The sequence below is a fragment of the Pleurodeles waltl genome, chromosome 7 (assembly GCF_031143425.1).
Source record: "Pleurodeles waltl isolate 20211129_DDA chromosome 7, aPleWal1.hap1.20221129, whole genome shotgun sequence".
Lineage (NCBI taxonomy): Eukaryota > Metazoa > Chordata > Amphibia > Caudata > Salamandridae > Pleurodeles > Pleurodeles waltl.
Window position 1 is genome coordinate 649,093,331 of NC_090446.1, and position 21,601 is coordinate 649,114,931.

The following is a 21,601-nucleotide window of genomic DNA, read 5'->3' on the forward strand; positions in this document are numbered from 1 at the left end:
CTCTCTCTTATCGTCCCTATTGCCCCTGTACTATTCGTAACTGTGCAGGATGAGCTAACCTGTTCACTTATCTCTCAACCTGTCCTTTCTTGAACCAGCTAAATAATCTCTCCCGAACCAACTGTGCATCCTGTTGGTTTCCTCGTGTTCTTTCTTCTCTCCAACATTCTAGAAAAACAACAAAGGAAAATTTGGCTGAGTCGGCCAGTGATATTACCGAAAGCCTGATGAGTATCAGCAAGATGATGTCTCAGCAGGTCCGCCAAAGTGAAGAGACTGTGCAGACGCTAGGTAGGTAATGCCATGGTGTGAGAGGGCACGGCTGCCAGCTTGGTAATGTAGTATGAGAATAAGCTGGCAGGCACTACATACAAAACTCTTTTACTTAAGAAGTGTAATTGGGCAGAATACTTCTGTTTATTATTCTAGCTCTAAAACATTGTGAGGGCCTTGTGTACAGTAATGCCATGGTCTTCTTGAAAGTATGGGTGGGTGCAGAGCTTTCAGGAGCTTAATCTAGGTGTTTTTCTAGAACATCGTATCCTTCTCTATTGACTGGGTAAAATGAGAATTCAAACACAGTGTATGTGCAGAGGTCAATGCATCATTGTAGGATTTAAATGAAGATTATTTCGGAGTCTAGTTCGTCAGGCTTCTGGACATCTGCTGCAATTTTTTGAGACTGGGAAGAGGTGAGATATGGCACCTCCACAAACTAAAGGGTCAAGTTGTTGGAAATGGAGCTGATTCCATATTCTGTGTTGCTGGAACAGTTTTCAGAGGGTATGTGCTGCCCATTGGTGCCATTCAACCGAAGTTATGGGTATTTTAAACTATTAAAGTGCTGAGTCACTCACTTCACCACTCTTATTCAGAAAGGTTTTGGCACATTGTACACTTGTTTGATGATTGCATGCGTTGAAACTGCCAAATTGTTGCTGGATGAAAGTGGCGGCCCTTTTGTCATCACATCGTTGTCTTTTTTGGAAAATCAAATTAGAGCACAAGGCACATTTTCACAAAAAAAATCTCAAATTCAATCTGGTATGGTTGGCACCTTGAAGAGCTCATGCTCTCTTTCCAAACAACCCTTTGATGCTGTAAAAGTAGCAAAAGCAACCAGTGGAAAGTCCGCTCAATGTCTTACCGAGCTAAAAATCAGATCTCTGTCACTTATCACAGTTTACGGTATCTACCTTTTTAAGATAGCTTTGAAAGTGTCTCATCAGATAAATGTGCCCATTTAAAACTGAATGTGTAAAGTAGATTTACTCAGTGCTCTGCTCTTCATACCTGCAATTACTTTCATGAATACCAAGTGTCAGTCATAGCTGTGCTACTTAATGTGTCCATTGGCTACGTACTCTAGGCCTGACAGTATCCTGGTCGAGTTATGATCTTCATAAGTGACATAGCAAGTACATTCTCTCGTGATAATACCCCAAACTCATGGACTTCTGCTATTAATAACACCTACATTCATTTACCCACAACTCTATTCTTGTCAATATCTAATGTATGTACATCTCTGCTCATTATAGAACCTAAACTGTGCCCTTATGATATATTGATCGAATACTTCACAATTTCCCTTAGTGCAGCAGGTGAAACTCCAAAAACTTTAATATCCCATCTTGAAAAAATGTATGACCAATTCACACTCAGAACATCAAATATGTGTATGTATGGAAAATTGTTGAAAATGAAACTTTGAGCAAAATCATTTATAACAATCATACCTTCAATGTAACGAAAAATAATACACTGCGAGGACCCTATGCACCTTTCAAAAACAATGCCATGTTTTAGTACTATGCAATGGGATAATGTACTTAAAAATGCATGAAATACACAAAACTGGTGGATGGATTGCTTGAACTGACCTCGGCCACCAGTAATTACACTAGTCAATTTCCAGTTTATCCTTTTTTTTTACCTCAGTGCGTCATTTCAGTGCGTGACCAACCTCATAAAGCACTGTTGGCTTTTCCATAAATCTCATGCCAAACAGAGACCTCACACGCTTGCACCATTGCATTTTAGCCAGATGTGGTTCCTGTGTATACTGGGGAGAGTCTTTAATTAACTTTCAGATCCCCTTTCCTGGGTAGGAAAGCTGGGCTTGGCTTGTCTCCTACCAAAACACTTCTATCTCCGATAGTCAGTTTACAACATTAAGACATTTATAATAACTTATTTTTATATTGCTCTTTTTACTGTGGTTGTGTTGTTCCTAGGCACTGTACGTTTTTTAAACAATTACCAAATGTAATGGTACTCAATTCTTTTACCTCAGAAATATGAAATGTTTAGCTGACTTGCCGAGTTCATATTTGTAGTCCACAGATTATACAAAAATCTGTAATAAATCTTTAACTTGCAAAGTCACATTCCTGGCTAGATGTTATAAATGCATGTTAATTGTTTTGTGCTGCAATTATTCCTTTTTGATACAACGTCTTTTCATCTAACATGGCAGATAGCTTGGTTTGTTAATTGATATAATACAGGTTTTCTAGTAACCAGCAGGTAATTAGCAATTAACACTTCCCTTGGTTTGCTAGTTCTCTGGGGGTTCATACACACATTCTTAAAATACTAGTACCCTGTTGTAGACAAAGAAATATATAACAATTCACCAGTCGCAAAGTGGTCTTCAAACCCTATTTAAGAGATGTAAATGATCGGGCCTTATTTGGAAGAAGTGTAAGGCTGTAGTTATGACAGATCCCAGTCTAGAGCAAGACCTGGAAAGTTGGAATAAAATGTGTGAGAGATTATGTGTATTAGAAGAGGTAGCTGAATGAATACTGTCTGATGCATACATTGGATCTGGCTGCAAATTGTAATCTGGCTTGTCAGTCCACACTACTTAACACTTATTTACTATTTGCTTTCAATGATACCTGATTATGTTGCATTGCTGCCTGTAATACCAAATTAAAAGTAAAAAAAAAAAAAAAAAAAGGTAGCATATGTCATATACACTTCGCCAGAGGGCTATACCTTTTGAAATACTTATACATATTGTAGGAGAAAAAGCAGATTTGTTTTACATTTTTTACATGTGTGCTTTAAGAAACCTTAGAAGTTACTCTTAGCCTTTGCCTTCTTCTGTGCCCTTGCCCAAGTGTTATTAGTTTCAAGTTAAAAAACGCTCATGTGTTGGTCACACAGTTGCATAAAACATCTGTTGCTTAATAAAATGGCATTTTGTTCTGTTTAAGAGTTCATTATGTCTGACAATTGACTCTTCAAAAAATCTGTTTAAACAGATTCAGTATAATGCAGCTTTGTTCCCTGTTTTCCTGAATTTTCTTGCAAGATATGAGGTTGTGCTGCAGCGCCTTCTAAACCTGTGGTTTTATTTGGGCCTGGAGGGGGGCTTACAAGGTCAGCTAAATGTGATATTTTGTAATCCTGCCTGGCAAGGCTAATTTAAAAGAGCTCAGTCTGAGTGAGAGAGGTGTAAGCTCAATTAGGATAATTCAGCATTGTTGAAGGAGAAATGGAAAATAGTCCTGGGTATGTAGTAGTAGCGATCCTCATGATGGTTGCAATGCAGTTGTTAGAGAGGAGATGTTACCAATATTAGTTAACAACTTTCTTTTCTAATTGTGCTTGAAGGATCCAGTGAAATAGTGTGTGGATTCCCTTGAAGTGAGCATTGTGTTTTGGTATTCTGAACAAGTTTTGGGGTGGGTCCTGGGGTTTACATGTGACCCACTCCCAGTTATCAGGTGTATTGTAGCGTGCTTGGTGCCTTTTAAATGTGCATTCCTGCAGTTCACCTGTATGCTGGTGTGCCTTGTAATGGTGATATGTGCAATGCTGTTCAATATCTTCGCTGTGTATGCAAATCCTGGGCGTAATGAGCATGTTTTCTTGATGATTCCCGTCTTAGATAATTCATTCAAATCCTGTCTGCCAGAAGCTGAGTTTAGTTAACCTACATCCAGTTTTTGCAGTCTTCCAGTTGCATATTTTCTTACACATCATTACAGGGCACCTTATTTGTGAGAACGGCAGCCCCTCAGTCTGTGGTGGTATACCTGTCTCCACTCTCTCTGCTGTGCCTTCCCCACCAAGTTAATTTCACAAGCATAGTCTGTTTCTTTGAGTACAGTTGCTTTCTCATAAACATATGGATGTGAGTCACAATCTCTTTACTATGCCTGGTTAGGTATATCCTTTGTCACTAAAGACCACTTGACTATGCCTGAATCTTCATAAAACTATATATTTCAGTTTCCTATTCAGCTTTGGGTTGTGATCTAATTGAAAGAACATCAACAGATCTCGAAAAATCTATTTGCTCACTTGCTATGGCAAGTCATATTTTATCAGGTGGGGCTAGTTTTAGGACATACTCTCCCCTTCTGGCTAGTTGACAAAGTTCAGGTGTTCTGTTCAGTCAGAAAGTGAAGGAGCAATAAAGACGCTTCTAAATCTTGTTATCTTTTCACATTTGTTCTGTGTTCAGAGACAGAGGACAAAAGTCAGTTTATCTTCTTACAATTAATTTTCCTTCTGACTGCAGAGTTCCAGGTTTTTGTAAGATGAACTGTCCGACCTGCTGTACAGTGTGAAATGAAAAGCTGTAGGGTGTCAGGTGTTTCCTAACCCACAACATTTAAATAATTAGGTCAGTTATACAAACATTTCAAAATATATTTTCCAGTAGTTGTGAAAGCCAATTTTTGTACTTCTGTGTGATGAAAACAAAGCATTTTAATAGTATGAAAACAAATTAGAACAGTTTACTTGATGATGTGCTAATAATAACTATGTTTTCTGAAACCCAATTCTCACACACTATTGTTAAAGAAAATTCAAATATATAGTTTTATCAGTAAAGCTGCAAGTTAGAGGGAAGGTTTTTGGCCATTTCTTGGAACTTACTGTCTGTAAATGACAGTGTGCTACCTCATCAAGCTTTAGTAATATATTTATTAAAATCTAGTCTTTAAGCATAAACTGAGAAACACTCCTGTCCTGATTGCAGTGCTACTAGTAAACTTAAGACGCAAGTCATGGGTCATGTGTAGGCCATAATTGGGCTAGATACTTTTTATACATGGACCAAGCATTTAATCTATTTATTAAGAAAATTCACATATTTGAGGGTGCACTCATATTTTGAGAATGGAGAAAATATTTACCTAGGAATACACAATTTAAGACCCATTTACAGGTCAAGCACATTACAGTTAGGTTGAGTAGATTAGATTATTCAGGTTACTCGACCTGCAGGTCTAGTAACATTTTGATGATTTTTATGCTATGATGAAGCCTGTTTCATCAGAACTCTGTCTTAAAGTCGTGGCAGATCAAAACTAAATGATTGCTTTCAAAACAGGATTTGACACATCTTATGATTTCCTGCTGCACCTTTATGGTTGTACAGATTCCAGTAAAGATAGGTCCCTGGCCAGCTCATATGGACTCCTAATATGTCTTTATCTCATGAGAAGGATAAAAGAGATACCGACTCACACTCTCAAAGGAGTCTAGATCAGTGGTGGCAAATTTTGAAAGTAGTGGGACACGTAAATGTTTAAAATGCTCATAGCTGTAAATGCTTTTGCTTTATATAAATACCATGTGCCCTGATCACTGCTGCAAAATAATTTAGCTTATTGCGTGTAGTTGTAAATAACATAATCTTACCTTGATCAACACACGTTCAGCTGCAAACCATTACAGATGTGCATTTTGGGCAGTGGTATCCCAGCCAATGCAAGCATATACAACCTAAGAGCAGTGCCAGGATTGGCTGGGACATTCAGACAGCTCTCCAGTCTGTCTTCTCTCAACTCTTTTGATTGTGTAAGCCTGAGCTGCGAATGTAAGGCTGACTATAGCGAAACACCAGCAAATGTGACATTCGCTGTTCAGGTGACCTAGCCTCAGCTGTTTGTGCCAGTCAACCAAAAGACATCCTAACAGTAATAGACACCCACCTAATGCTTTGGCAGAAGAGAGGGCCATGGCCCTACCCCTAAAGGAAGTAAAATGGATAGCCGTATGGCTGAACTTTTTTTTTTTTTGGAAAGGAAAATATGTTAATGAGATGGGGGGTTTCAGGGTGGGGGTGGGGGTCAACGCCCCCTTCCCCCTATGAATGTGCTTCCTCAAACTAGATGCTTTTAGCCATCTAAGCCATTTCGTACTGTAATGCCAAAAGCAATACAGTGTATGATTTGTCATTCTGCGTACACCCATCCCTTCTAAGCATGCCGCTATGGGTCTGTTAATAAGATTTACTTTATTTGTCAAATCATAATGAGCCCTAGGCCTATGGCATTCTCCTTGTTGAGCAATCCTTGTTGACCTAAAACTCATTCAAAGCCTGCAAATTAGTGGCCTTCAACTAAGGCTCCTTATGATCAAACGCATGTTTCATTGACATCACCCAGTCTTCTTCAGCCTGTGGTTCTTCCTGAGTGACACAGGACTCAAATTTAAACTAGGATGCCTAACATACAAAGCTCTTTATCTTTATAGGCTTCTGTATTTGGATAATCTGCTCAACATCTTGGATAAAGATTAGGAACTCTTTGTTATTGTAGATATCTTGGTACAAAACTATCCAAGCCCCAATATAAACCTTTTTTGAGGAGCAGGCACCTACTCTCCAGAACTCTTTCCCCATGGATTTCAGGCCCATCGCATTCACAGGACATTTATAAGTCCACCTCTTTTGATCATACCTAAAATAATCATGTTCTTCTGATTACCTTACTGAACGCATTATTTGATTGATCTTGGTTCCTTTGTAACATGACATGTCTATCTGTTTTTCAAATATGTCACCTCCACCTTCTTTTTCCACCCATTTTTTTTTTTTTTTTTTTGTTGAAAGCCTACTCAAAAGATTGAGGTGCACTAATTAAGACACATTTGACATTTTTTTTTAAATTATTTTGTTAGTTTGAAACTCGATTTAGTGGAAAAATGCGGTGTCGACATTTGTGTGTAAAGTGTGGTTCAGTATGTCTTTTTTTTCTTCTGTGCTACTTAAAAACAGTAATAGAGAAGTGATCAAACCACTTGCTAAAAACCAGACGTATACCTTTGAGTAGCATATTTTGGATAGATGAAAAACGAGCAGCAACAATAGGCTAAGAATGAAAGACCAGTCCAGCTTGCAGTGTCTTCAAGACAAGACTTACTCTGAAAGGAAACAATCAACCTCTAACAGAAAGTATAGATTTCATTCAAACATGTGCTTCTGTATCACTGATCAATCATTCAAATGTTACTCAAGATCGAGAAACTTATTTTCCCAGATGACCCACAAGTGGTACTGGAAAATAAAAAAGTCTGGGGTTGTGTTCCACATCGTTCAGTGCTGCTAAGAAGAATGGGGAAATGACACAGTTATTGGTTCCACATGACCTGAGCCAGTTCCTGGAGAGAAGCCTTTCTTTATTGGTGACTGTGGCACAATCTGGACACAGTGCCTATTTAGAACTCTGTTCTCAGGTTTTTTTTAGGTGGACATTACATCAGAAATGTGAAGATTTATTGTTAATGGAACGAACTCCATTTGACAAATTATGAATGTCTCTGGGAAACGGTGGTCATCTATTCTGACAGTTTGGAGGGGCTAACACTTGTAAAGCATTGTCCCCAGATTGGAATGCCCTAGTTGAGCGAGGGCATGTTTTTCATTTTTTTGTTAATTATTTTGCTATTTTTAAAGCCAATATTGTAAAATAACGCAGGTTGTACATTTATGTGAAAAATATACTTTTATATGCTATTTCATGTGTTCTACTTAAAAACAATAATAAGTTCAGTGATTGTAATTTTAAATTATATTTATATGTAGCTCTTACTACCCCCTGATGAATAGCTTTGCGGCGAGTAGCACACTACTCTGGAACAAAAGATTAGAGGTTAATAGTAGATTATTAAAAACCTTTCTTTTGTCTTTTTCATTAGTTGTGTTAGGTTTGTAGCCTTGTTTTCTTGTGTGTAAAGTGGTTTAGAGTAGGGATAGGATGATGGGAATGGATTCAAAAGAGGATAAAAGTTGTTTTTGTAAGTAGTACTTGTGTGTGCCTGATAGTTGGGTAACAATGCTAAAAATGGAGGGGAAACATTGAGAAGGAAGTTTCAAGGTTCATAGTAGTCAGAAAGGCTTGGGAAGAGTCGGAGGGATGGGACAAAGCTTGAAGGAATGATTTTGTTGTAGCTAAAAACTTAAATTATCTTATACATACATCAACGCACATGACACTTGGTAGGTTTTATTAGTTGGAGAAAATCCTTCCATATAAATACCCATATGTGCATTGAAGGAGCAATTTCTACATGGATGGATGTGCAGATTTATCTTGTTGTAAAGAGTGCAAATTGTTTCACTACATCTCTTAAGGTTTTGGTAGCAGGCATAAATCCCTCTATATATGTCTCTACATGTACATAGAAGAAACAATTATGGCATTCGTACACACACATGTATCTTGTGGTGTATTATATATTTTCCCCTTATATAAATGTATCTGTTTATAATAGGAATCATAGTTCAATATACAGTAACACATGTATAGCGACAACTTTATCTCTGTGTTGTGAGAAGAATAGTTGGTCATGTCTGTGATTACTGATTTGGTATACGGTGGTTATGATTATAGTTGTCATGTGGGGAAGACCCAGCTCGTGGCTAATCTTCCAAAGTTAAGATGGTTGTCAGTGGATCTTTTGTGTGGGTAGTGAATTCCACAGTTTGGCTGCTTGAACGAACAAAGAGGTTCCAACCATGTTTGTTTTTCTTGTATCTAGGAATGTTGAGGCAGGGTGCTATTCTTGAATGTAGACTCCTTTGTAGTATGGATTTGTTGATTTTCTTCCTGACGAAAAGTGATCCTTTGCCACGTATTGCTTTGTGTGTGAAACAAATCAGCTTGAAGGTAGATCTTCTGGTAACCAGTGTAGAGATCTCAATGCAGGGGAGATGTCTGCTTGTGGCTTTACATGTGGGAGGAGTCTTGCGGCAGCATTCTGTATTCTATGTAATCTTCTAATCTAATAGTTTAGAAAAGCAAGCCGTTATACAGACCATTATCGTAATTTAGTTTAGATAGGACAAGAGAGATGGTAGCTTGAACCTGTGAGGGAATCCTAGGAGTGGGAAAGTGCATCACTGTGGTTTTTAAAAACATTTTGGACAGCTTCACCCTACTTATCGAGGGCAGGGTTATATGACTTTTAGAGAACACTAAGTCTGGATCGCCTCTAGACCCTTGCCCACTGTGTTACTAATGGTCTCTAAGGCAGTGTACAAACATCTTACCAAACTTTTGAATCATTTTTTGACTTCAGGACAATTTCTAGTTACTTGGAAGAAGACAGTGGTGCCCCCAACCTAAAAAACCTTCCCTTTATCCAGTCAACACAAAAACGTATCCATTTATATCTCGATTACCATTGCTTGCAAAAATACTAGAAAAGGCTATTAACGAAGATCTTACGTCCTTTTTCAATGATGGTAATCTTTTAGACTCTTCTCAGTATGGCCTTAGACCTGTGCAAAGCACCAAATCAGCCTTAGTAGCTCCCACTGAGGAGATTCGAACACTGGTGGACACTGGAGCTGGAGCTGTGCTGATTCTTCTCGATCTCTCTGCAGCGTATGATACGGCAAATCACTCTGTGCTTATCTGGGCTGGAGAAAATCGGGATTAGGTGCAGCCCTTACTGTCCTCAGCTCCTTTCTCTCTGTTAGGGAACTGACTGTTGCCTTAGGGGATTTGACCTCAAATCCTTTTTTTCTCCCCTGTAGGGAGCTCCAGCGATCATCTTTATCTCTTACGGTCTTTAACATCTATGTCACCCCCTTGGCGAAACTTATTCGGTTCTACGGTTTCTCTGCAGTCTGAGTTGTGTCCATCTCATCTGATGTTGATGAGGTTGCCTTCTAAATGTAAAAACTGTTTGACACATGTTGTAATTTGAGGTGATCCTGTTTGGCAGCAACACTACTTTTTGGAATACGTCCTCTTGGCCCGCTAATCTTGCCCCCCTTCCATGTCCTGCTAGGAAAGTAAACGAGCATTTGCAATGCAACGGGTCTTGCATTTGCCTGTGTACGAGCAATTGGCATTGTAAATTCCTAACTGGACTTTTCTTGCCACATGAATTGAAATTGAAGTGTAAAACAGTTGACAGAAACAAGCCGATTCAAAGCACCAACACTGCCATGAGCGCAAGAGTTATTAGCTCCCAGGCTGAATATCTAGAAAGGATCACAGCTGGGATGTAAGGCAAACCAAAATGGGAGGAGGGGCCATTACACACTGTAAAAGGAGGAAGCATGAAGTGGTGTGATGACCAACAGAATTGTTCAGGAATGTTCACTTAGTTACCATGCCGGGGGAAATAACTCAGCATTCAAAGTAGGGAAATTTCACAAAATGCACCAATAAAAATGAAGCATTTAAGACAAGCACAACAAAGAATGAATAGCAAGAGTGGGCGTGGGTAAAAGCCCACAGAGAGATTACAACAGGCTCTAGAGCGCTTATGCGCTCGACCCTAAAAATCAGGTTATATTTGAGGAACAGCTCTGCTTCTCTGAGCAAGTCAATCAGGTCACCTGTTAGTGTTTCTATCTACTCGGAGTACTAAAATAAGTTTTCCCTGCTATACCCCCAGGCATGCAGGTAGCTCTTGTCCTATCGAAGATAGATCACTGCTGTGCATTACAACTTGGCATCCAGAAACGCCTGCAGTTGAAGCTTCAATCCCTCCAAAATGTGGCAGCACGTCAACTTTTAAAAAATACCTAAATTCAGTCCCACCTCTAAGAATATTTTTTACTTTCATTTGTTACCTGTCTGTGATACGGTTAAGTTTAAGACCCTTTGCATTGTCCATAAGGCTCTGAACAGAACAGGTCCCTCTAATTTTCAGAAGATGTTTTTCCTGGCACGTTCCCAACCGTAATCTGAGATCAGGTCTGTCCAAATTAGTTGTCATCCAAAAAATAAAGAAAGCTAGATGGGGAGGCAGTAGCTTTTCCTACCTTGCAAGCAGGCTCTGGGACACCTTTGTCTTTAAGAGCCCAATCTAACAGGGTACTTTTCACAAAAATTATGAAAACTTGGCTCTTTACCTCCTGTTCAAAATAGAGCATTCTTACGGTTTAGAAAATCCTTACTTTGTGAGAAAGCTTGATTTGGTCACCTTATCCACTTGTGCATTCATTGACAGCTTGGCATCCATTGTAATTTTGAGGTTTCTTACATCCTAGATTGTCAGGCAGGTGCAGACAGGGCCATAGGTTTTCCAGTCGCCATAGGTGAGTATTTCGATTTTGGGGGCATTCAATTTGAGGTGACTCCATGTCATCCATTGTTCACCAGCCAGAGGTAATGAAAGATTTTCTATGTTCCAGTGCCCTTTGGGTTTTCCAATTTCAGAAGGATCTGTGTCATCTGCCTAGTTACAGCAGGTGAAGTGAAAGCCATTGGTCAGATCTGGTAATGAGTTCATAAAGACATTGACAAACATGGGTGAGGTGATAAAGCCTTTAGGGACTCCTGATTTAATGCTGTATTGTTTAGAAGAGATTGGAGGAGTATGTGTAATATCTGTTCTGTTTTGTAAGTACAGTGTGATCCAAGTGAGAGCTGTGCCCTCTATTCTTTCTTTCTCAAGTTGTTGGACTAGTCTGTCATGATCCACTGTGTCAAAGGCTGCTGAAAGGTCCAAGAGAAATAAAGCAACCATATTCTGATCTACTGTGTTTTTAAGGTCATCCCAGATGGAGATTAGGGTCAGCCTCTTCCTGGACGGAATCCAGATTGGAAGTCGGAAAGTACGGAATTGTCTAAGTTGTGATATCTAGACAAAAGCTGCTCTTTCTATAAGTTTGCCCACAAATGCTCCATTTGCTATGGGTTTGCAGTTGTCAGGGTCTTGATTGTTCAGGTTAGGTTTTTTTTTTTTTAAGTCTTCTGGGAAAACACCTGTTGTTAAGGAGTTGATCAGTGTCTGACAAGGGTGGCTGTAGAAGATGATAGCATACTGTTTTTAAAGATTTGAGGTGGACAAGGATTAGAGGGGCAGCCTGCTGCTTGCTCGCTTTGACAAGATCAAGAAATTCAGTTGGTGATAGTTCTTTAAAGGTTCCTAGAGGCTATGTTTGTCTTTTGCTGGCAACTTTTGCAGGAAATGGGTTGGAGCTATTGGTTTTGCTGTTGTTTACATAAGAATACAACATTTGCTTTAGTTGTGTAGTGATTTGCTATTTTTTTGCAAAATTCTTGAGAAATGCTGTGGTCGCTTCTGTGCATCTTGGCTTACGAAACTCAATTCTGGGAGCAGTTTATAAAATTCTTTATTAACACCCTTTGCATTGTCGATTTAGTTGGAATAGTATAGTTTTTTTGCCTTTCTGATTGTTGTTTGTATAGGCATATCTTGCCCTAAGGGTTATTTGTTTTGAGCTAGTGGTGTTTAAGTTTAGCATTTTGTTTTTTGATCTGTTTTACTTCTGTTGTCATCTGAGGGGTGTGCTTTCTTTTGTTATGCACAAATGTTTTCAGAGGAATTAGAAGATCAAAAGCTTTCAGGAGCCATAACATAGTGTTCTACAGAATGTATTATGAGAGATCAATGTTGGAGGTGAGCAAGTTTTCTAGTTCCTCCAAATTCATCTTATTTCAAGGTCGATATGTAGTTGAGCAAGACGGTTTCATTTGAGGTGAGGTTTGGTGTCTTGTGTTGGAAGGCCACAAAGTAATGGGTAGACCACATGACTTGCGTAAGGCTTTGGATCTGACTAGGTCCGTGTTGGCAGAGATTATATTTACTGGGTGTCCAGTGTGGGGTTGGGAACAAGCTGTTATAGAATGAGTGTGCTTAGGCCAATGAGGATGATTCAGGGGTGTGCCATATTCATTTTGACAAATCATATGTTGAGGACAGCAAGGATGCATATGTTTGAGTAAATTGTAAAAAGGTTAGCGATTGTATTTAACAATGTGTCAGGAATGCTGAATTGCTAGATGGAGGTCTGTTTAAAAAGTAGCATGAAAAGGTTCGACTTAGGGTTGTATCTGTTAAGTAGGGCCTCACAACCTTGTAAGGAAACATCCTCATCTTTTGAGAGATTTGTTGTTTGTAAGCTGCCTCTTTTCTGCGTATTACAAGTTCCATAGGTTGTAATGGAATTGTAATACGGCGGCCGGAATATCCGTCACATTTGTGATGGAGTAGCTCCCACCCCCAAACTATAAATCAGGCCCTAAGTCAGGTCTTGTGTTTATTATTGGTGCAAAAATATGTTTTTTTTTTTTTTTTTTTTAAAATGAAACTAGCATTTATAAGTAGGTAGGCTAAAGAATTTATGTTTGATGTGGTATGAGTTTATGCTGCAGGAGAGTGAGTATTGTCCTTTGAAGTTGTGGGTTGTGTACTCTTGGTGGTGTTAGCGGTTGGGACAGAGAAGGTGTTGGGTTTATCATCTTCCTCCAAGAGGCTTAGAAGACTTTTTTTTGAGTATCGTTGTGTGCGTCGTGGTGAGTATCCATGAAGTTGAGGAATTGGGCTGTGAAGTTATGTGTGAAAGGTAGGTTTTTTGAGACAGACAAGGGGAAGCAAGGTTATGTAGAGTGTTGAGGAGTTCCTTCCTTTTGCACATGTTGAAGAAGGAGGGTGTTTTTGTGAGGGTTGGTGGTGGGGCGTGAGGGTAATGTGGTATGAGACTGAAATGTGCAGTGTATGTGAGCGAGTGTTTGTGGATAAGGCGATTGGTGTATTTGTTGTGTGGAGAATGTGAGGTAGAGATAGGTTAAAATGTCTGTTACTTTATTGGTATTCAGAGAAGAGTGGATGTTTGTAGATATGTTGGGCTGGTGGAGAGGTTGTGTGTAATGTTTTATGTGTGCTTGGTTTTGGTTTTGCAGGTTAGTATTATCTGGTGCTTTGGTAGTGATTTGAGGTGTAGGATTGGAGTGTCAATGACTGGTGAGCTATGTATGTTGAAGAAGATTGGGAGTAGAATTGTATTTGAGAGTAACGTTTCTGTGTTGCGTGACGGTGGGAAAATATATTTTTGAGATGTGGTTGTAGGTTGGGCAGGGGGATGAATTTTCCTTAGTGGAGGAGTGTGAAAGAGTGTTATTGGTTGTGATTGAGAAGAAGAGGGTGGTTTTGTAGTAATACTGTCTGATAGTTGGTTGCAAAAAGGGTTCAGAGAGGTGGAAAGGGCAATGCTAGGAGAAAGCACAGGGTACTGAAAGGGATTTGTTTGTAAAGGATAGGAATTTGTGGGATTGTGTGAGTGTTTTTCCTTTTATTGGTATGTGAGCAAAATGTGTAGTTTAGTTGTGTACCAGGTTGTGGTTAGTGTATTGGTATAGGGGGTACAAGGGTATATAGGAGTGTGTTAAACATCTTTGTAGAGTTTGAGTGGGTGAATGGTGGATTAACCTTGTTTGTTGGTCAAGAGTGATGTGACTTTGTTGTGAGCTAGTGCGCATGGCTTTGTTTGTGATTGTCTTGGAGAGTGGTGTAGTAGTAGAGATTGATGTGTGTTTGTTGTGATCTTGTGTGCATGGCTGTATTTGTTGTTGTGTCTCGGAGAGTGGTTGTAAAATGTGAAATGGGCAGCATCTCTGGTCCTAGGCCCTATCCAGGCCAAACCAGACAACACCCTTAACCTGTTGCCTTTTACCTGTATGCTAGGGCTGGATGCCCAGAAACCTAGGGTTAAGTAGCCTATGTCTTCAGGTTACCTAGGCCCAACGAGAGACTTAACCAATAAGTCTCTGCAATAAGAACACTAGCCCTGAGGTCTTAGAGTCAGTAGAAACCGTAAGGAGGTAATCAGCACCCTAGCTCTATACTGGATCAGAACCTGCACCCTAATCCCTAGTTCCAATAGAAACCCTAGTCCAAGAGCCAGTCAGAACCCTGGCCCTATGAACCAATCAGAACCTACACCCTAAGCCCTAGGCCCAATAGAAACCCTAGCCCAGGGGGGCAGTCAGAACCCTAGCCCTATAAACCTAAATCTTACTTGTCTATTTTGGTATCGTACACTTTATTTAAAGATCTGATTGAACAATACTTCCCATCAAAGCTTAAGCCCAAAGATTAATTTCACAGTAAATAACATGTTTACTACAATTCAAAATGAGAAATTATACAGTATAATCCCTATCAGGATCGAACCCCTACAGGGGTCAGACCCTAAGCCCTAGGTGCAATTGAAACCCTAGCTCAGGGAGCCAATCATAATCCTAGCCTTACCAATCAGTCAGAAACTAAACCTTAGGTTTTAGGCCCAATTGTAAATGTAACCCTGGGAATCAGAATGTGGATACAACAGCCAATAAAAACCTTATTCTAAGAGCATGTGACTTTAAACTTAAGAAGCAGTGCAAGGTTTGAGGGGAGGCAGAAGGCCTGCCTGTGTAACTGTGGCCCAATCACTCAACCAGAAACGTGTGCAGAGGGGAAAGGAAGTTCTCTTCAGCTCATAATCCCCATGGATACAGATTGGCCCAGTACACATTTTGTAGTTCCTGGTCAACCCTGCAGGTAAGTCTAAAATATGAAGCTAGTAAATAACGCTTTTTAAAAACACTTTTTTACCAGCCAAAAAAAAAGAGTGCTACACACATCCATACACAGTTTAAAGTACATAAAACAGACTAAGCAGTCTACACCCACTCAGGTTACAAGTGATCTTTTCCTTGTTTGATTGTATTTTGAGGTTGTGAGGGGAAGTTCGTGGCTTCTGGTAATCGTAGCACAGTTTAAGGGGCTGTGCAAAGTGAGGGGAGGGGAAAGACCAGCAAAAACGAGTGACACACACACACACACACACCACACCACACCACACCACACCAAACCACACCACACCACACCACACCACACCACACCACACCACACCACACCACACCACACCACACCACACCACACCACACCACACCACACCACACCACACCACACCACACCACACCACCAGTATCCACAATCTGAGGTTAGAGTTCTGGGTATTTTTTGCCTTTTTGAACGCATTTTGTGGATTGAGGGTGAAAGGTCTTGGATTCTAGTAACCATAGTACAGTTTAGGAAATACAAGGAAATAAGTTGCATGCAGAATGTGCCTGCTCTTACCACTTTTTCTGTGGCCATGCTCTTGGGCTATGATAAAACCACATGCTAAAACACAAAGAAATAAAACCTTTAACGTATATTTGATAAATGAAAAATGAGCAGCAACAAGGGACTAATAATGAACGATTAGAAGAGTACTATTATTAAGGCAATGCACAAAGAAAGGTTTAAAAAAAAAAAAAAAACACTTATCTTTGACCAACAACAGTCTATTTGAAATCAGTATCAGTACCATGCATTGATAAGGATGCTACTTTTGACGTGAAATAAGGTTGACATTTTGTGCTAGGATTTATCAAGAGATGTTTTTTGGAGCTACTGCTTACAGTGTAAACGACCAACAGCTGTCATAAATAAGCCTTGTCCATGAATATATAATTATTTTATCATCTTAAAACTGCACCAAAGGAATATTGGAGGACTTATTCAATCAAAGGGCTTATTTATACCCATCATAAAATAGTATAACGTCCAGTCAGTTATTCACAAGGGCCAAAAAAGAAATGTGCTGCAGCTTCTGTTGCCCCATCACAAACACATTAGGGTATAAGTAAAGCTTCATTTTATTGGTAACAAACAACACTGCTAGTCATAATTTGCCCCACCAGAAATCTAAATGTGACTGTCGAGCTCAGTCTGGATTTGGTCTGGGTCCACCCCGCGCCTTCCTCACAGGAGTACATCATGGTAATTTGGCTTGGCTGGCATTGCGTTCAGGACAGCTAGCTGAAGATCCTGGCTTCCATCTGCTTCCAGTACGACTTCATGAAGATTACATGATGGTGCTTTGATAGGTCCTTCATTCAACCCTTGAATTAGCACAGTTCAGAACCATGAACAGATATTTCACAGGGAATGTGCAGCGCTTTGTGACCTGCTCTCTTGTGGTTCAAAAGGTTTTTAGGAGAACTCCTGTTGAGAGACATCTTGGACTTAAACTTTAAACAAACGTTCAACAGTTTAGTTTTAAGTACTACAACCTAGCCAGTTCTACATACATGAAACTCAGCGTGTCATATTATGGTAGAGGATGAGTGCAGTACTTGTAAATTGTGCAATCTTGAAAGAAGATAGATATGTGATCACCAAGCTCCCACAGTGCAGTGTGTACCTCAAACCATTGGCCCACATGAATGACATCATATTCTCCCAATATCTAAATTCTTGATTTTCCCCCTTGTAGTTGGTTATTGACATATTTTTGCAAGGGCCTCTCACTTTTAAATCATGTTCCTGTGATTCCTCTTTTGCTTGAGCATATTCCACCAATCTTTGTTTTGTGTTTTCCCTTTACCTTATCCAGAAGTGAGTCTTATATTTTTATTTTTGAGAAATAGGAATAGTGATAAAATGGAAGCAAAAACAGTTTAACTTTGTACCACAACCATACTGACTTTATCCCTTGTCTTGCAGCTACATCTTCAAGGACCATTCTGGAGGCCAATGAAGAGTTTAAGTCAATGTCTGGGACAATTCAGCTTGGACGGAAACTCATCACCAAGTACAACCGCAGGGAACTAACGGACAAGTTGCTAATCTTCCTAGCATTGGCCCTCTTTCTCTCAACCGTTCTGTACATTCTAAAAAAGAGGCTTTTCCCTTTTTGGTAACTCAGCTCCTTCTCTGCTTTCTTTATGATGCTAAGTGTATGGATCCTGAGCAGAAGAGATGGTTTTTGAGCACTGTGACAGCATTGGGTCTCTGTTTCCACAGTAGTCTTGAAATACCCCACGCACTCAAAGAAGTGGAAGCGAAGCACATTACCAATGGAGCCTATCCATTCTCCACTATCAATGTTAACTGTGGCTTGTTGTGCACATTTTGCTGGAAACCCGAGTCCCATTTGTTGGGAGTTGAGAGATCAAAGTGTCTGACCGTGATGGGAGGTGTTTCCTGAGTCTCACCCGGGCACATCGTCTGCACATAGCTGGAGTTAGTACCTTTTCCTTACAGTGGCTTCCTGTGGGTCAATTCACATAGGTTTCACTGAACCCTGCATTCCAGGATTATTAGCCAGCTTTAGAGAGGGCGAGATTTTTGGATTGGGGCACTCAAGTTTGTCCATCTAAACTGTGTTGATAAAACGTAGTATGGCTCAAAGGGCACCACTCAGCAATGGTTTTATTGTTGATGTAAACCGATGGATGTGAATTTGTTGAGTGACACTGGAGTGGAAGTTTCTTTGTTCTTGATTTCTGTCATGCTTTCTTGTTTTCCTTCATTTTGAATTGTTCCTGAAATCAAACCGAGCAAGATGCCATGCTCCCTGGTCCTGCTACCCAGCTACCCCTGGTGGTTCTTGAGAGTTGGGTCCGTGAGAGGCAGGTTTGATGACTAAAGGAAGTTGCCATTATACAAGGGACTACTGTGCATACACTTTGTTAGGTGCAGTGCTTCAGGCGCAGCACCACTGCTTCTGACTCAGTCATTCAGCCCTCTTTATCCGTCACTGAGGGAAGATGGGTGAACAGCATATGTTGTCCTCTAAACTCTGGAGGTAATCAGAGCTCCCCTGATTGCTTTGCATTTTGTTTCCAGCTCATTGTATGAACCAGACCAAAGAGTGCCTGGTTTATGTCATCTCATGTGCGTCCTCTTGGTAGGATTTCTCTCCTTCACTCAGTGGCGCAATACAAAATCAAGGGACTCCCAGCAAAATGTTGTCTGGGATCACTTAAAAATTAATCGCATCAGACCACCACGAGATAGTGAGAATTGAATCCCTCTGCAGAATAGAAGCTGCACAGCCAACATTATACCACTAGCTTATCTTCCATGTCTCCTCCTATTACCATCCTTGCGTATTTCTTGCCACAGCATCTTCCTCCAGAAGCTCTTGTCCATAGTCTTCATAACACTAAATAACACGGGTAAGGATAACATTGAATTACTGTGGATGTCTATTTGAATGCATTCCATTATTACATAGTATTTCAAATGATCCTGGGTGCATTATTTGAGATTTTGTTTCCGATTGTAAACCATTTAGCATATTTCACATTGCGATTGAATATTAATGGTTAGTAAATTTAATTTGGTATGATCTAAATTAATGATCACCTTAGTGTCACAAACTCAGCCATTCAAACAGATGTAGGATAAACCTGCAGAGACATGCACAGGGTTTCACCTTTCATACTGGTCATTTAAAAAAAAATATCCAGTCTATCACTATGAAATTTATGGCATGGAGTTGAAATTTTACTAGTCTGGTTACAATTTTGACCATCTCTCTGCTAGTACGCTAATTATTTTGTCTCAAAAATTGCTAACAGTATTCGACTCAGTTCAAACCATTGTTTAGTATTTTCAACATCCGAAGAATTTAAATGGTTTGCCCAGTTTTCCCTAGATTTGTGATAGGCATCCACTGCTCAAGCAACCTAGAGGTGTCTGGCAAAGCCTGCACAGGGAAATTATAAAACGATCCCCACAGTAAAAACCAAACCAGTCACAATTCATTCACACAACCACTGAATCTCTCTATTGATCAGCTAAAATCAGAGGAATCAAAGGTAAGTATTTAATATAATTCCGGACAAATTCCCAGATCATACAATGACAGAACAAACACATAAATGTTAAAACATCAATGACACAAAATAAACATCAGATAAAATCCAATAAAAGGGAAACAAACAGAAGACATATACAGTAGTCTATAAAATGGAACTGTCCCAATATTGATAGGAATAGGCCTATCGATAATTATCAATACTCTTTATTCGATAGAAGCCTCCTTCTATGGGTCCAGTAAAAGTAAAGCGTTGATGCTTTTCAGTGGGCTTCCAGACCTTTTCCACCACCTTCTTCAGGACTAAATATTGTGTTCCCCAAAGTTGTTCATTCAGACCTCCAAGAAAGCCAGTACACAACATCCACACTGATACATATAGATACTTTCCTTAACATCCACAGTCTTTAAGGATTATATTTCATGGAGTCCAAATATATTCAGATAAGATAGGTCAAAACCAAAAATTAATCAACTGGTTCAGGCCTTAATTCTTAAAGTCGGCGTTCTTATTTTTATTTAAACGCTTAACTTTTTTTTCGTAGGCACAGGAACAGGGGCAACATTTCCATTCAGTAGTTTGGTACTTAACTATACACCCTTTGTCAGAGCAGGATATGATTTTACTCAGTTTACTTGCATTCCATGGCAATTGAAATAGGTAAGCATAAATTCTCTAACGTAGGTAAAACACATTTAACAGCCTGTACCTTCAATCACAAAAGGGCACCTTCTTCATCCCTTGTGGGTTTGCCTAACAGTCCAGCCTGGATAACATGAGAAATCTCTTATGCCTGTTGGCCAGTAATGTGGAAAGCTCCTCCCCCACCCCGCACACTGACCCAGAATCCCACCCGGTTTTCTACAACACCCAGTGGGATTTTCAGCCTGGTCAGAAGTTTCCATTAGCACACCACTAACTTACTGTTTACACATGTACACAGGAATCAGTATGTCTGTGTTCCAGTGACTCATTTATCTGTTTCTTGTGCCTTTTGGGGAAGGCTGTGACATGGTTGGCTTTAACGAATCTCTGTGGGAGGCTTTGGCCTGACTGCCAAGCCCCTGCGTCTCCCAAAGTCTGATCAATCTTCTTGGAAGGGCCCCCAAATGGGAATTTGGCTGTGCCAAAAGAAAGCCTTATGTTCTTGCTACCCCCCTGCCAAGTTTGTTGGGATGAAAACCAGGTCTGCCCTTATGAGTGCTTCTGCCAGCACTGTGCACTTAATTCCCTGCATGGGGAAGACAATTGAGTCTTTGAAAACATCCAGACCTTACGTATATTTACTCATCAGAACAACTCAATTCTTTCCCTGCAGACAGTCTGGACAAGGTTCCCCAAAGACAGTTACTCAAAATATAGAATCAGAACTCCTTTGTGTTGATTCCTATGCTGGATTTAGGTGCAGTAAGGAATTCTGCATTATGCAGAACTTGTGGGAAGTAAGTGGAATGTAAGCTGAGCCAAGACAATGGGGAAAAGGTGCTAATGATCAGACAAAGCTGACCTATGAGTTGTATGGTGCGTTCACCTAAGCATCCACAATTTTCTAAGACATTTTGTTTTGCAAATCAATGAGTCTGAGCAAATCAGCTGGAAGGCATTCTTTCTGTTCTGAGAATAATAAAATCTAGATAATGCACCAGATACACGTCTCCTAGAAATTATTGGACATTAATTTCCCTTTGAAGAATATTGACAATATTTCCCTGAGGACCTTAGACACAGTCTGCTGGTGTCTGGTATAAGACATGTAAAGAAAGCTGTTCAAAATCTGACAGCTTTATGTTAAAAGCTAAGGAAACTACATCTCCTTTACAGTCTGCTCGGCAAGTTCAGGCAATAATTTGAGTTCATATCACTGGAAATATTGTCATTGTGCACAAACAATAATAAGTTGCCTTTTGTATAAGACTTTTACCTGGCATTGTGATAAAATAACG

General features: G+C 39.8%; 1 protein-coding gene across 1 annotated transcript in view; it reads left to right on the forward strand.

Annotated features, from left to right (window-relative positions):
* The window catches only part of BNIP1 (BCL2 interacting protein 1), a 50,196-nt gene extending 28,891 nt beyond the window's left edge, over positions 1 to 21,305 (forward strand). The window contains exons 5-6 of the mRNA XM_069244655.1: positions 173 to 291; positions 17,557 to 21,305. Of these exons, the coding sequence (XP_069100756.1) occupies positions 173 to 291; positions 17,557 to 17,753 (316 nt within the window). The 3' untranslated portion in view covers positions 17,754 to 21,305. The remainder of the gene's footprint in view (positions 1 to 172; positions 292 to 17,556) is intronic.
* The last annotated feature ends 296 nt before the right edge of the window (positions 21,306 to 21,601 follow it).